Consider the following 15,513-nt stretch of genomic DNA (forward strand, 5'->3'; position numbering starts at 1 on the left):
CCCCCCCCCCCCCCACTCCCTACACACTTCCATATTTAAGGTCTCCTATGTTATCTGTAAGCCTCCATAGGTACCCTTATAGACATCTTATATTCCCCATAGCCTCCCTATCCCCAAGACCCCAAGCCCTACACGTCTCCTATAGGCCTCCATCTTCAAGGCCCTCATCCCCTCTATGCCTCCATTCTTTTTGCCCTCACCCCTTACAGACCTCCTACAGCCTCTATAGACTGCCATTCTCCAGGCTCCCCATCCCCTACAGGCCTCCATCTTCAAGGCCATCATCCCCCCCCCCCCCCCAATCCCTCCATCTTTAAAACCCTCACCTCCTACAGACCTCCTACAGCCCCTATAGGCTCCATTCTCCAGGCCCCCCATCCCCTGTAGGCCTCCTACAACCCCTATGAGCCCCCTGCATCCCCAGTATCACCCCCCCAATCCCCTATAGCCCTCCACCTTTAAGACCTTCACCTCTTACAGACCTCCCGCGGTCCCTATAGGCTCCCACACTCCAGGCCCCCCATCCCCTACAGGCCTCCTGCATCCCCATAGGCCCCATTGTACCCTTCCATCTTCAAGGCCATCATTCCCCTACATCCCTCCATCTTTAAAGCCCTCACCTTGTAACCTCCCATAGGCTCCCATTTTCCAGGCCGCCCAACCCTGCAGTCCTCCTACAAACCCTATGAGCCCCCTGCATCCCCAATACCCCCCCCATCCCTTACAGCCCTCCACCTTTAAGACCCTCACCTCTTACAGACCTCCTAAGACCCCTACAGGCTCCCATTTTCCAGGCCCGTGATCCCCTATAGGCCTCCATCTTCAAAGCTCCATCCCCTATTGACCACCCACACCCCCCAAGAGGCGCCCACCTCCAGGGCCCCGACCCCCTGTAGACCCCCCTATAGACCCCCACCCCCTCAGGCCTGGCCCCACACTACGCCCCCCTCCTCCCCCTCTGCAGCCCCCAGCCCCGCCGCCCCCCATTCCCCCACTCACCGCTCGGCGCTGCGGGCGGGGGGCGGCCCGGGGCGCGGGTTCGAAGCCCGAGTGCGGCCGCGCGGACCGCCCCGCCGCCGTCTGCCGACAACAATGGGGCCGCGCCTTATATACCCCGCAGTCACGTGACGGCAGGCCTCGCCTCCCCTCCCCCCCACCCCAGAAACTCCGCCCGCGGGGGGTGTCGGGAAAGCGAGTCCGGGCGGGGCGTGATGGGAAACGGAGTGCGGAAGTGGGCGTGGGGCACGTGGGGGAGGGGAAGGGGAGCAGTGAGGGGGGGGAGGAGGAAGAGGGGGGGAGGAGGAAAAGGAGGGGGAGGAGGAAAAGGAGGGGGACGAAGGCCCGAGCCGCCGCCGGAGTCTAGACGGAGATTAACGCGGCGGGGAGCGGCAAAAAGCGCCTTAAAGGGGAAATAATGGGACAGATGTGGGGCAGAGAGCGCACCGCGCCATGCAGACCACCAGCGTCCTCCCCTCGGCATAAGGCTTAGCTCATTAACCAATTAACTAACGAGTGAGCAGGTTGAGATGTTCCGTGCAGGCACCGAGGGGTGACCGCCCTCATCTCATCCTCAGCCCACTGCCCCCCCGTTCCCACCCGCAGCTCACATAGACCCACAGCATCCGTACAAAACTTTACCGCTGCCCCACGGCTCCGTTACAGAATGGCATCAAATACACAGCAGCCCCCCCACCTCCACCCCTCCAAGTACCAAACAGGGGAGCACTGGGCTCCCCGAGTGAGGGAGGCAGCTCCGGCTCCTTCCCAAGGAGCTGAGTGTCCACTGAGCTGAGCCTCACGATGAGCTGAGCTGAGCTGAGCTTCATGATGAGCTGAGATTCCATTGAGCTGAGCCTCACTACGAGCTGAGCTTCATGATGAGCCTTGAGTCGGGCCGAGTGCCCCACTGACCCGACCCAGTCTGAGTCACTCACTGAGCTGAGCTGCCATTGAGCCGAGCTGAGCGTCCCTTTGAGTCGAGGTGAGTCTTCATTGAGCTGAGCCTCCCCTTGAATTGAGCTGAGAGCCCCACTGAGCTGAGCCTCATGCTCAGTCTCCCATCGAGCGGAGCTGAGACTCCCATTGAACTGAGTCCTGTGTTGAGTCTCCCGCTGAGCTGAGCTTCACACTGAGCTGAGTCTCCTGTTGAGTGTTCCATTGAGTTGAGCTGAGTGTCCCTCAAACTCATCTCACTCCTCCCCACCTCCATCCTCAGATCTGGGGCAGAAGGATGCAAAGGTAACAAACAGCTCAGCACATAGATACAGCTTCAGATTTCCAACCAGGACACCCAAATCTTTCTCCTTTTCACTCGAAACCACAAAAATGTGCAGAAAAGAATCCTCCAGGTGAACCACGTGAGCTGCTTCTCTCTCCAGCTCCATTTCGCTCCAAGTTCTCCTCCAGCTTTGCACACCTGTGCCAACTAATGCTGATGAGGGAGGGAAAGAAGCGTGAGAAGCAGCGGACGCTCCTTTTGGGTAAGTCCTGTGGAGTCAGGAGTTGGACTCGATGATCCTCGTGGGTCCCTTCCAACTCAGGATGCTGTGATTCTGAGGGATGGCAGCACGCCTGCACACAGCAGCAGCGCTTCCGTGGTGGTGGGTAGGAGAAAAAGCCCAACAGATCAACTTCCATTCAATATCACAGCGCACCAAAGTCCTGAAGAAAATCCCTCCCAGCCTTCTCCTACCGCTCCACGTGTCTGTTCCAGACCCGCTCAGCTCCACGGGGCTGGGAGCACCGGGCTGGTTTCCTTCACATCCACTCTCCAGTCCAAATGTCACAAGAGCTGCTGCCTTCTGGAAAAACAGAGCCACGAAAAGCCCTCATGCAGCTCTGAGGTCCCAAAGGTGAACTCTGCTCACTGCTATGCAAGAGCACAACGTGGAGAAGTCAGCAGAGCATCACTCGCAGGTGGTTTGCAGCTGGAAGGGTGAGGAAGGGGCTGAGAACCAACAGCTCTGGGGTTTTGAAAAGGCCAATGGGAGCTTCTGGATCTCTGCTCTCATGTCCTGGTGCTGGAAGTGAGGGGGATTCACATGAGATGAGAGGACTGTGGCTGTTCCTCATCCCGTCCCCTCCTACTTCAGGATGATGTGGTAGCTGTCGTTGGTTTCAGCTGCAAAAAGAAGGGAAGCTGATGAGACACTGCTGGCAGTGAAGGGATCTGCTGCATTCAGATCTGGCACAGAGGACGGGCAGCGCGTCGCTTACGTACCTTTCATGGTGTCCAGAACAAAGCAGGATTCATCCTGGAAGTTCTGAATCATCTGAAAGAAGTCACAACACAGCTGAGCCTGAGGCTGCACCCGAACACGGGGCTGCACTGCAGACAGGGCTCGGAGCAGGAAGGGCACCCACAGCAACACTCATCCCTTCCTCCATCGCTTCAGAACCACAGTGAACCAGCAAGCCAAGGCAAAGTGCTCCAACCCTGCAGTGTGGTCTGGAAGCAAAGCCCTTTCCCAGCAGCTCCCCTCCTGCTCCCAGCAAAGCACAGCAGGGACAGCTGTGCCCTTACAACCCCCCCCCAACTCCAGAACTACGTGAGTGCTGCCAGCGTCCCCAGTGCTGTCTGACATCCTCAGCTCCACAGCTTTGTCAGTGAACTCTTTGGAAGCAGCAGCAAATGAGAGGGGCCCACCCTGAGGTCGTGCTTTGGAGGCTGGACACAAAGCAGTGTGAAAGGCAGAAAAAGGAGCGCTGAGGGATCATTACCTCGTCGCTGATCAGCACGTGGATCCCCGTCGGACCCTGCTTGTAAATCTGGCTGATCTGCTGGGAGGAGATGCTGAAGAGCTGAGCCAGCTTCTCTGTCAGCTCCACCGCCGTCAGCTCCTCCAGATAGATGGCGTGGTACACTGCAAGGACAAGGAGTGCTGCAGGGACGGGCCAGGAGTGCGCAGAGCAGCCGTGCTGAGCGGGGAATGGATGGGCAGAGCAGCTCTGAAAGCAGCGTGCACTGGCCTGGGCTGGAAGGGACCTTAAAGGTCATAGAACTGTAGGATGGTTGGGACGGTAGGGTCCTGGAAGAGCACAGAATTCTAGGATGTTTCGACTGGAAGGGACCTTGAAGATCATAAAGCTGTAAGACGGTTGGGTTGGAAGGGTCCCAAAAGATCATAGGGCCATAGGAGGGTTGGGTTGGAAGGGTCCTAAAGGATCACGGAACTGTAGGATGGTTGGGCTGGAAGGAACCTCACAGCCCCAGCCCCTGCCCTGGGCTGTCCCACCCCCCATCAGCTGCCCAGGTCCCCATCCACAGCCGTGAGTCCCTCCAGGGATGCAGCAGCCGCTGCTTCTCATCCACCCAAACCCCCAAGCCCTTCCTTCCCTGCAGGGCTGCTCTCAGTTCTGAAGTCCATCCCCACACCTGGGACTGCCCCAGACGTTCGTGTAAACCCCCGTGCAACGTGCAGCTTCTCTCCTGTGCCTGCTTTTGCTCCACGGCTGCCCAACACCCTGAGCCACAAAAGCACCAATGCTGCAGTAACGTGGCCACCAACGTCCTGCAATGCTCTATTTTGCATTTATGCAATCCTTGGCCCAAAAAGCTCCCGTTCTGACCATCGCTCTGTCCCATTCCTGGCATTTTTACATCCCCCAGCCCTGCAGTGGGAAGGGATGGACACACAATCTGCTTTCACTCTGACCACAGAGCGACGCCTGGCTGCTGCACAAATGTAGGTCAGCCATTGTCTGGGCAGCTCTGCGTTCTCACAGGAGCCACTGTTGGGCAGCTCAAAGCAAACAGCATTCCGTGGGTCGGGATCTGCAGCCACCCCTCCGGCCAACAAGGGGAAGATGTGCAGGGGGAGGAGCGGGGCAGGCAAAGCGCTCGCTGCAGCTCTGTGCCCAAGAGAGCGTGAGCAGCTCCTTGGTTTGCCTGGAGCAGGAGAAAGCAGCCCAAAGGAGGCACAGCAGCTGGAAAGCAAAGCCTCCATGCTTCCAGCTGTTACGCACCCACAGCCCCGAGGTCCATCGGGTGATGTGTGCTGGAAGACCCAAACCTGAGCAGCTGGGAGCAGTTCCACTGCTCCCGTGTGATTTCTGCTGGCTGAGCGCACTGCTGCTCCCCCTGCTCTCCTCCAGGCTCTTACCAAAGAAGGTGCTGGTGACTGCGTCGCCGTCCTCATGCTTCTGCTGCAGCTCCTGCAGCTGCTGGGACTCCTGGCACACGTAGATGGTCAGCCGGGGCCGCACCATCCTGCAGGCATAGCACAGGGGTTGGCTCCAGGGCCCTGAGACAGCATTCAGCATCCTCCCAAGGAACAGAGCAGGCGGAGGAATTCACCCAAAAGCAAAGAGGCAGAGGCTGACGCCACCCCCAGGGGTGTTTCGTGTCGGTCCCCCCTGAGGGATGTGGGCTCCCTGTGGGATCTCATTCCATGCACCCACACCTCTGCGCAGCGCCGTCCCTCTGCCCCCCAACAGGAAGATCTGTTCTAACGCTCCTCACCCATGTGGATTTCCCTTCTTCCCAAAGCAGCTTCCCCACCATCCCAGCTGCCAAACTGGAAGGTCCACACCACATCCTGCCCAATCCAGAGGCACATTTATCAGGCAACCCAAAACCCACCGTCCTTTCAGTGCGTTGAAGAGCCTGATGCCATCTGCAGGGCCACAGATCTGGATGACATCTTCCCTGGTCAGCTTCAGCAAGTCTGCACCTGCAGGAGTCACACCACGGGAAGAGCGTGGAGCAGCGCTCAGCCCCTGGGACAGAGCCCAGCCACCTACAGCTCCCCCCACGCCTCAGGAAATGAACCACGCAGCTCTCAGGCAGTTTTACCGTGTTCCAAGTACAAATTTCCAACCATCTGTGCCAGGCAATGGGAGTGAGGGGAGGCAGAGGGATCTGATGGTACCTGAGAAGTTCCGGAACAGACGGGAGAACGTGGAGAAGCGATTCCGGTGCAGCCACTGCTGGGCCTCCTGGGGAGTGCTGGTGGGCAGGAGGTTCTGTGGGATGGGAGAATATGGTCACAGCCCCCAGAGGGGACAGAGCACCGAGCATGGCTTTGGCGTTGTAATCACCCTCACATCGAGACCAAAGTGCACAGTGGGCACACAACAACGGCTGTAGCTGGGGTGGGTTTGGGTTTAAAGGGCTCCACAGGGACAGGGAAAGGGGAAGGAAGCAAAAGAGAAGACATGAGTGAAGAAAGCATGGTCAGTACAGGGCACAGCGAGCTACAGGTGGCCTGCTATCAAACAGAACCATGGGATGCTTGGGCTAGAGGGGACCTTAGGGGTCATCCAGCTCCTACCCCCACCCTGGGCTGCTCTCACCCCCCAGCAGCCACCCAGTGCCCCAACCACGGCCCTGAGCCCCTCCAGGGATGGGGCACCCCCACCTCCCCAGGAAGCAACACTGGGTCTCCCTGCCCTCTGCGCACAGCTCCCTCCCCACACCTCACCTCCATCCTCTTTGTGAGTTTAAAACCATTAGGAACCAAAAAGAAGAGTTCCTAAGGATATTAAACCCCAGTAGCATCCTAGCAAGCAAAGCGCTGAGTGCAGCACCCAAACCCCCACCCTCCCCACGCAGCCCCCCTTCCGACCCGCGCGCCATCCTTACCCCAAGCATAAGCTCTGAAGTGTGACTTACATCTGCGATCGGAGGCGGGGGCTCAGGCTGGTGGTTTGGAGACCCGTTCCTGGATGGGGGGGAGAGAGAGACAGACAGAGCAGAGCCCGCAGTCAGCTCCGCACCAGAGCCACCCCAGCACCACTGGGACGCGGAGACACGGCGAGCATGGATGCACCGATCCCTCATGTGAGGCAGGAACCCCCCAGACTCACCCTTCCCCGATGGAGAAGCTGCTGTGGGAGCTGTTGAAGCCGGGGGACGGCGCGTTGTTGACGTAGGTGATCTCAGGCCATGGAGAGCACTGCAAAGGAAAAACCCAGAGGAGTGATGGAGCTCGGAACGGACCTGCACGCCCGCCCCCTAACAGCCATTTGCCACCTGGTTACTACAAAAAAGAATTAAGTGATGATATCAGGGATCAGACGGAGCTGCGCCGGCTCCACAAAGCCTCACACCGAACACCATCCCACGGAATCCAAGTGCAGGGCTCTCTGCTGCCAGCACCGGGCTGACGCAGCCCACAGAGCCCACAGTCCCCAGGGAAGGACGAGGACTCCGTCCCCAGCACTTTTAGAGACTCAAAGTCCCCCATTCACAGAATCACAGAATCACAAGGTTGGAAACGACCTGCAAGATCATCCAGTCCAACCCCCCTCCCATTCCTATCAGTACCACAAGCACTAAACCATCTCTCGTAGCTCCTCATCCAGGCGCCTCTTGAACACTGCCAGGGACGGCGACTCCACCACCTCCCTGGGCAGCCATTCCAGTGCCTGACCACCCTTTGAGAGAAAAAGTTTCTCCTCGTATCCAACCTAAACCTCCTCTGGTACAACTTCTGGCCGTTTCCTCGGGTCCTACTATTTGCCTGGGAGAAGAGGCCAGACCCTTTTGCACCACAACCTCCCTTCAGGAAGCTGTAGAGTGCTATGAGGCCTCCCCTGAGCTCCTCTTCTGCAGACTGAACAATCCCAGCTCCTTCAGCTGCTCCTCATCAGCCTTGTGCTCCAGACCCCTCACCAGTTTCGTTGCCCTTCTCTGGACACACTCCAGGGCCTCAATGTCTTTCTTGTAGTGAGGGGCCCAAAACTGAACGCAGTACTCGAGCAAAGTCCCACGAGCAAAGGGAGGCAACGATGGGGTTTTGTGCTGACAGCTTCAGCAGCCCATTGCCGCCACAGGGGCACAGTAAAGCTGGCAGCAGAGGTGCCACCTCTCATGACAGCTCAGGTCTGGGAGGAGGCAGCTTGGTTTGCCCACCCTGCAGCTGTGTGCCCAGCCAGGCGCCGTGCTGCAGAGCCGCAGTGCCCACCTCGGTGAGGATGGTGGTCTCATAGGAGGGCTGGTACTTCTCCTTCTCGTGCGGGGTGCGCTTCTCCATCTTCTCACGGTCAGTCTTCTGCTTCCGATCGGCTCCTTTGGGCTGGGAAGGAGAAACACTCCTCAGAGGGGCAGTGCAGGATGGGGGTCACGGAGGGGTGGGCAGGCATGCAGGCAGCTCCTCCTGCTCGGCCTCGTGCTGCTCACAAAGGGCCAGGGATGCATGGCACCAACTGCAGCAGCAGCAGCTCCCCAGCACACCTCACCCTCCTGAACTAGGGGCCAAGCGGGTTTGGAAAAAGCCACAGAGCTGAGCTGGCACCAAGGGAACCAAGGGCTCTGCTGTCCTCCAGCCACACTGCGGCTCCGACAGCATCCGTGGTGCCAGCAGTGCAATTCTGTGCCCACAACACCCCACGGAGCGCAGCCCTGCTGCACCGACCTCCAAGCACTTCCCATTTGCTTCCTTTACAACCAAGCAAGGCACAGAGCCATGTCTCACGGCCTTCCTCTCCCACCCTCTCCTTTCTGTTTTCTTTTTTAACCCACAAGGTCACACCAGCATAACCAGCACGGGACAGGCAGCACCCCCCCAGCAACCCCACGTTGCTTCCCCTGACCCACTGTGGGCAGGGACGTTGTGCTTCAACACCATGGCTGCGCCCGTGGGCGCTGCAGCTTCAGTGCTGGGTTTTCATGGGATAGAGTCAGAAGAATTCCATCCCCAGGACACATCCACTGGCACAGAGTGACCACGGGGGTGACTGTGAGCCAGCAGTGTGCCCCGGTGGGCAGGATGGCCAATGTTGGCCTATAGGTTGTCCAGGAGTTGACCAACTGTTGAACACAAGGCTGACTGTGAGCCAGCAGTGTGCCCTGGTGGCCAAGATAGCTAACAGTGGCCAACAGGTTGACCAACAGGTTGACCAGCCCCCAGAGGTCCCTTCCAGCCCCAGCAGCTCTGTGGTTGCGTTTCTGTCAGTGTGGGAGCTCTCAGAGAGCAGCAGCACAACCCATGTGCTCCCCAGCGTTCTAGAAGACCTCAGAGCTTGCGAGCTCAGCCACAGCCCTGCAGCTGCTGACACTCAGCCAGGCCACAGCGGGACAGGACTGAGCTCCGCTGCACGTCTGACAGGGCAGGGACCGGTTGCTGCGTTACCTTGAACACCTTGATCTGGCAGCTGGCTGAGTGCAGGTGCTCTGTGTACTCCCCGTTCTCGTTCTCCTTGAAGGTGTCGATCTGCACCCGGAACGGCACTCCCTTCTCCCCGCCGTGCTTCCGCATGGTGAACTCAGTGCTGATGCAGTGCACCTGGGGAGGCAAGGAGAGCTGCTGTCAGTGCTGCCACGGGACCACGCTGTGTAACAGCGGCACCAAGGAGCCGCGAGCAGGCAGCAGAGCCGCGGCCCCATCCCTTCCCGTGAGTCCTGCAGCTCTGTGATGCTGCCATCAACCCCTCACACGCTGCGGACCGCTTTGTTCCAGGCAGCGCAAGAGATCTGCAACAGCCTTAAATCACCAGCAGCACAAATAAAACGACCCACAGGCGGTCAGCTGAGCTGCTGGTGGGCCCCTCACTGCAAGAAAGATATTGAGGCCCTGGAACGTGTTCAAAGGAGGGCAACAAAGCTGGTGAGGGGTCTGGAACACAGGGCTGATGAGGAGAGGCTGAAGGAGCTGGGAATGTTCAGCCTGGAGAAGAGGAGCTCAGGGGAGACCTCACTGCTCTCTATAACTTCCTGAAGGGAGGTTGTAGGGAGCTGGGGGTCAGCCTCTTCTCTCGTGTCATTAGTGATAGGACCAGAGGGAATGGTTTCAAGCTACGGCAGGGGAGATTCAGGCTGGACATTAGGAAGTATTACTTTTTGGAAAGGGTGGTCAGGCACTGGAATGGATGCTCAGGGAGGTGGTGGAATCACCGACTCTGGGGGTGTTCAAGGAAAGGCTGGATGTTGTGTTGAGGGACATGGTTTAGTGGGAGCTGTTGGGAACAGGTGAACGGTTGGACTGGATGAGCTTTTAGGTCTTTTCCAACCTTGGTGATTCTATGATTCTATGGTGCATGGCTGCCATCCTCCTGCACCGCCTGCAGCAGGAGAGCTGCAGTTTAGTTCACATCATCTCCCCTCGAGGCACACAGCGCCTGCTTGCAGCTCTGAGCCACACAAGTGCCTTCTTGTGCTCTTGGAAGCTCCCAGCTGCTCTCCCAGGGCCCCACAGGAGGAGCTCCCCTACCCCACAGTACCTGGATGAACACTGACGTCCTCTTTGAAGGGTCCCACAGAAACTCCACGGTGTTGAGCTGAGTGGGATTGGCTCTCGGGTCAATGATGCCCACGGACATGGGGATATCTGCACAGAGACCGAGCTGCGACGTTTGTCGGGAGAAACAAGAGATTCCCAGGGGACGCAGGCCTGCACATCAGTGACAGAACTGCTCCTCAGAGCCCAGGGATGCTCCAGTCTCCCCGAAGGACCTCACCTATGTCCAGGATCCTGTCCCCAGGCCGGTTCCAGCGCCAGCCCTCCAGCTGCTGGTGCTCTGTGTACTGCAGCCGTCGGTCGTGGAAAACCACCCGGAAAATGCTCTGAGGAAGGGGGACAAAAAGTCAGGAGCCCCCCAGGTAAACCCCCGCCCTGAGTCCAGGGGGTGAGAACAGGAGCAGAGGGACAAGGGGGAGGGATCAGGAAAGCAGCAAAGGGAAGTGCCATAAAGGCACTGTGCTCACCTTCACCAGCTTCCCATTGATCTCGGGCAGCTCCCCGATCTTCCTGTTGTCCAGCATGCGGATCTCATAGGACTGCCCTGCAGGGAAGCAGAGGGGTCACGCAGGGAGGAACATCCCCTGCTGCTCCTCCCCAGCGCTCAGACCCTTCTGCTGTCACAGGATGTGACAGCGCTTCAGTGCTATCCACCACTGCTGTGCAGCACTTGCTGCAAAGCAACAGACGTAGCTGGGATCTGCAACAGCCGGGAGCTACAAGACCCCCACTGCAAAGCTGCAGCTGGGAGCTGCAACACTGAGACTGCAAAGCTGCAGCTGGGAGCTGCTTTCCCCACGGGGCACACACACGGGTGGTAGGGCAGCATTAGCAGACAGTTCCCACCTTGGTTGAGGTAGGTGAGCGTTTCATCGTGCAGCTTCACAGCAGGCGACGTGGCTGCACACAGCACGTACTGAAAGGGCAGAATTTTGTTCTCGTTCTCTGGAGGCAAGCTGGACTCCTCCTGCTTGAAGATGGGCAGCGCCAGGACGTCGCTGCAAGAGAGGCGGCACACAGGGTCACTTCAGCTCTGCTGCAGATGCACAGAGCTGCTGGGTGCAAGCAGGAGCACTGCTGAACAGACATGCAGTGTATTGGGTTGGAATGGTTGCAGACCCGATGTGCAGCAGCTGCCTCCAGCTGCAACGATGGCCTCAGAGCCTCTCAGAGCCCCGGCATGCTGCGTGAGTTCACTACATCCTCATAGGTTCAGCTGGGTTTCCTTCCTTCAGTTGAACATTAAAAACTTCTCAGAGGGAAAACCAGGCTGCTTTGGGTAGAGCACAGCTCCCACCCCGACAGCACTTGAACCCTTTCGTTTTCAGCAATCACAAACCCACTCTTGATCCAAAGCTGTGTGAGCAATGCTCACAACGGCTGCACAAACCTGGGGATGGGAGGAGCTGCTGGCAGCCCTCCCCATACTGCACAGCCTCCATCCTGCCCCCTGAACCACACAGCCTTCCTCCCATCCCCTTCCACACAGGAGAGGGCAACAGAAATGTCCTCCTCACTCCGATCCCAGCCCTCAGCTTGTCCCGACCAGGAGGGGCTCCAAGCTCTGCACCCTCCATGGGGCTCTCCCAGCACTTCCCAGTCTGTCCTGAACTGGGGAGCACTGGGCCCCGTGCTCTGGATGGGGCCCCCCCAGTGCAGAACAGAGGGGGGAGCACCTCCCTGCCCTGTTGGCAGTGCTCTGTGCAGTGCCCCACGGGGCCATCGGGGGGCGCTGCTGGCTTCTGGTCACCCTGTGGTCAACCTTTGGTCAAGTCTTGGTCAATCTGTTGGCCACCAGTAGCCGCCTTGGCCACCAGGTCACACTGTTGACTCACAGTCATCCTGTGGCCAATGGCTGGCCAACTCTTGGTCTACCTGTTGGCCACCAGCAGCCATCTTGGCCACCAAGGCATACTGGTGGCTTGTTGTCACCCTGTACTCAACTGTTGGTCAACTCTTGGTCAATCTGTTGGCCATCTCAGCCTCCGGGGCACACTGCTGGCTGTATCTCGCTGTGATCAACCACTGGTCAACTCTTCCTCAACGTGTTGGCCACCACTGGCCACCAGGGCATACTGCTGGCTCACCGTCACCCAGTGCTCAAACACTGGTCAACCTGTTGGCCACCAGTAGCCGTCTTGGCCACCGGGGCATGCTGCTGGCTCACCCTGTGCTCAGCTGTTGGTCAACCTGATGCACACTGTCAGCCACCTTGGCCACCAGTGCACACTGCTGGCTCACGGTCACCCTGTTGGCCAACTGGGACACCACTGGCCTTCCTGGCCACAAGAGCACACTGTTGGCTTATGGTCAACCTCTGGTCAATTGCTGGCCAACCAGAACACTGCTCCTGGTCACCAGGGCACTCTGCCAGCCCATGGTCACCCTATGGCCACCAGAACACCCAGGTCCTCCTCCGCACACCTCCATTCCAGTTGCTCCGACCCTGACCTGCACTGACACGTAGAGCTGCTCCTCTTTGGGTGCAGGACACATAATGAACCTCACCAGGTTTGCGCCACTGTCGCTCTGCCCTCCAACAGCTACCACCTGGACCCCCAGCACACACTGCACACACTCTCAGCTCAGCACAGAGAGCGGTGCCAGCAGGGCACAATCAAAAATTAAAGATTTAGAAGGGTAGGATGGTTAAAAAGCAGCAAGGGCTTAAGGAGCAGCAGTTCTTTAAGACAGGGGGATGCCAGGGCACCTCCACAGGAAGCAAAATGGCAGCCATCTCCCAAAGGCGCAGCCATAACAAGTCATGGAGGTGCTGGATGAATTTAATATTTAATTTTAGTAATATCTCACAATATTTTATCAATTATTATTAAAAAAAGCCTATTCCTTGTCGCAGGGCACTGGGTGATACTCAGCACAGGCAGATCTGGGACAGCCCAACTGAGATCATAGAATCATGGGACAGTTGGGTTGGAAGGGTCCTGAAAGGTCACGGAATCATAGAATAGTGGGGTTGGAAGGGTCCTGAAAGGTCACAGAACCACGGGATGGTTGGGTTGGAAGGGCCTCACAGCCCCCTCAACCCCACCCCCTGCCCTGGGCTGCTCCCACCCTCCCAGCAGCCACCCATGGCCATAAGCACCTCCAGGGATGGGGAACCCACACTTCTCCAGGCAGCAGTGTCAGGACTCACCACCCTCAGAGTACAGAACTCCCTACCCACACCTCACCCCAATTCTCCCATGCCGTAGGGCCACCCCCAGCCGCAGCCAACCCCAACCCCTCCTACCTCATGCTGTAGGCTCCTGCTCCCAGCTCCTGCCCAATGCCTGACAGGCTGGCATCGAAGTCCTGCACCAGCCCCGACTCGATCACCTCATCTGCCAGCGGCAGCTTCAGCGCCCAGGCCATGCTCCCCCTGCAGGGCCTGGGGCCACGTTCCCAGCAGGGGAGGGCCTGGCGGGGTCCCCTGGTGCGTCACCCCCTGCAGGGAATGCAGCCTGGGGCTCCTCGAGGGTCTCTGCAGCTCCACTCCCTTCCCTCCTTATGGGGAGTTCCCCTGGGGTGCCCGACGTGGAGGATCCACCCACCCCTCAAAGCCTTCACTCCTTTCCCAAGGGGCCTCTCCAAATGGCCTCAGCCCCCTCACAGGCCCCACAGCCCCTCTCCCCTAAGGTCTGCACCCTGCAGAGAACCTCCCAGGCCCTATAGGCACTGTTGAGCCTCCGGGGAGCCCCCTTCAAAGACCCTATAGGCACTGCCTGAAGGGCTGTACCCTCTGGGTAACACCCCCCTCCCCCCAAAGGGCTGCACTCCTGGGCACCTCCAGGCCCTACAAATACCCCATTGGGAGGCTGCACTCTTCAGGCATCCCAAGGCCCTATAGGCCCTACAGGTCCTCCCAGGTCCTATAGGCCCTACAGGCACTCTAAGGCCCTCCTAAGGGCCTATAAATACCCCCAAGCCCACTTGAGGCCTTATAGGCACCCCCGGGTCCTCCTAAGGCCCTATAGACACCTCCAGGCCCTACAGGCACCTCCAGGCCCTACAGGCACCCCTAAAACCCCTCAGACGCCCCCAGGCCCTCCTAAGGCCCTACAGGTCCTCCCAAGCCCTATAGGCAACCTCAGGGCCTCCTAAGGCCCTATAAACACCCCCAGGCCCTCCTGAGACCGTACAGGCATTCCCCAGGCCCTATGGGTGCCCCCAGCCCCGCTGCCCCCGACCCCCTCCTGAGGCTGCACGCTCCCCAGCCCCCTTACAGCTTTACGGGAGCCCCCGAGCCCCGCACCGCCCCGCAAAGGGCTCCGGGCCGCGGCCCCCGCAAAATGGAGGCGGTGGCGCCTGGAGCCCCCGCGCAGCCCCAACGGGAAACGCGCCCTGCCTCTTTCCGCCGCGATCAGCCAATAGAAACCCGGCGCGGTAGAATGACGTAATAGGACGCAGCCAATGGTGGAGCCCGAGTGCGGCTCTGAGCGTTGGGATTGGTTGTGGGGGGAAGTGGGCGGGGCGTGATGAGCGGCGTAGTGCGCTCCGGTCCCACCTCCCGGAGAGGTTCGCGGCCGTGCGGAGATTGTGGGACCGCGGGTTCGAGGCCCGGGTCGGGATCGTGAGTGAGCTGAGTTGCGCAGTCTCAGCCGGAGTTGGGCTGGCTCGTGGGGCGAGTAGAGCTGTGCCCTCCTCCTCCACGTCGCCAGGATTTGGGAACGTGCACGGTGAAGGAAGAGCAGCCCGCTCACTGGAAAGAACGGGAAAAAGGAAAAGAAAAAAGAAAAATACTGTTTATTTCACACCACTACATCAAGTGCATCATGTCTCCCACGTCCCCGGCATGGCCGCCACCACTGCGCTCCATCTGTCCGTCTGTCTGTCCATCCCTGTCCATCTATCCCTGTTCATCCATCCCCATCGCTCCCCAGGCTCGGGGGGGGGGGGGGGGGGGGTCCCACTCCCAAGCCCTCTCCCCTCATTCTCAGCCTTGCCCATCCCCCCTTAGTGCAGCATCCATGTGGGACCGGGGAGGGCACAGCGCTGGGCGGGGGGCACCCCCAGACCTCAATGCTGTGACACCTTCATTGCGGGGTTCACGTGGCTCTATAGTCCTTCAGAGGGCTGAGCGCCTGGGGAAGGGGCGAAACAAAGGGCTGAAACCCAACCGGGGCCGTAATGCTATCCGGAAACACAGAAAAGTCACAGAAAAAGGAGAAAACAGCCAAAAAAAAAAAAAAAAAAAAAAAAAGAACATCATTCTGGGATGGGAGAACAGACACAGAATGGGGCCCTTCCTCCCCAGGGGGGGACACGGGGTGCAAGAGGGGTCCGGCACCACGCACAGAACGGGGCGACGAGGCACACGTGTGACACAGGGAGCAAA

General features: G+C 59.0%; 1 protein-coding gene across 3 annotated transcripts; it reads right to left on the reverse strand.

The window, feature by feature from the left end:
• Positions 1–1,621: 1,621 nt before the first annotated feature.
• Positions 1,622–14,338, reverse strand: TFCP2 (transcription factor CP2). 3 transcript variants are annotated; one of them, XM_042894492.1, is made up of 15 exons: positions 13,429–14,338; positions 11,025–11,176; positions 10,646–10,722; positions 10,399–10,504; positions 10,162–10,268; positions 9,075–9,227; positions 7,908–8,018; positions 6,808–6,896; positions 6,614–6,662; positions 5,871–5,964; positions 5,582–5,672; positions 5,103–5,209; positions 3,721–3,863; positions 3,221–3,272; positions 1,622–3,121 (listed from the first exon to the last, which is right to left on the reverse strand). In XM_042894492.1, exons 1-15 carry the CDS (start codon positions 13,548–13,550, stop codon positions 3,084–3,086), a joined length of 1,491 nt encoding a protein of 496 aa, XP_042750426.1. In that variant the 5' UTR covers positions 13,551–14,338; the 3' UTR covers positions 1,622–3,083. The 3 variants fall into 3 exon arrangements, with proteins under 3 accessions (XP_042750426.1, XP_042750425.1, XP_042750427.1); XM_042894491.1 differs by having other exon boundaries at positions 6,584–6,662; XM_042894493.1 differs by lacking the exons at positions 1,622–3,121; positions 3,221–3,272; positions 3,721–3,863 and adding an exon at positions 3,943–4,028 and having other exon boundaries at positions 6,584–6,662.
• Positions 14,339–15,513: the final 1,175 nt, after the last annotated feature.

The sequence above is a fragment of the Lagopus leucura genome, unplaced genomic scaffold (genome assembly GCF_019238085.1).
Source record: "Lagopus leucura isolate 7727_CA_CO unplaced genomic scaffold, USGS_WTPT01 229-2_obj-0_obj, whole genome shotgun sequence".
Taxonomy (NCBI): domain Eukaryota; kingdom Metazoa; phylum Chordata; class Aves; order Galliformes; family Phasianidae; genus Lagopus; species Lagopus leucura.

Coding starts and splice junctions, on each gene's coding strand:
- TFCP2 (XM_042894491.1), bottom strand. CDS start 13,550: ATGGCCTGGGCGCTGAAGCTGCCGCTGGCAGATGAGGTGATCGAGTCG. Junction 9,228..10,161: donor GGACGTCAGTGTTCATCCAG/GTACTGTGGGGT, acceptor TTGCCTCCCCAG/GTGCACTGCATCAGCACTGA. Junction 3,273..3,720: donor ACGTGCTGATCAGCGACGAG/GTAATGATCCCT, acceptor GACTTCTTTCAG/ATGATTCAGAACTTCCAGGA.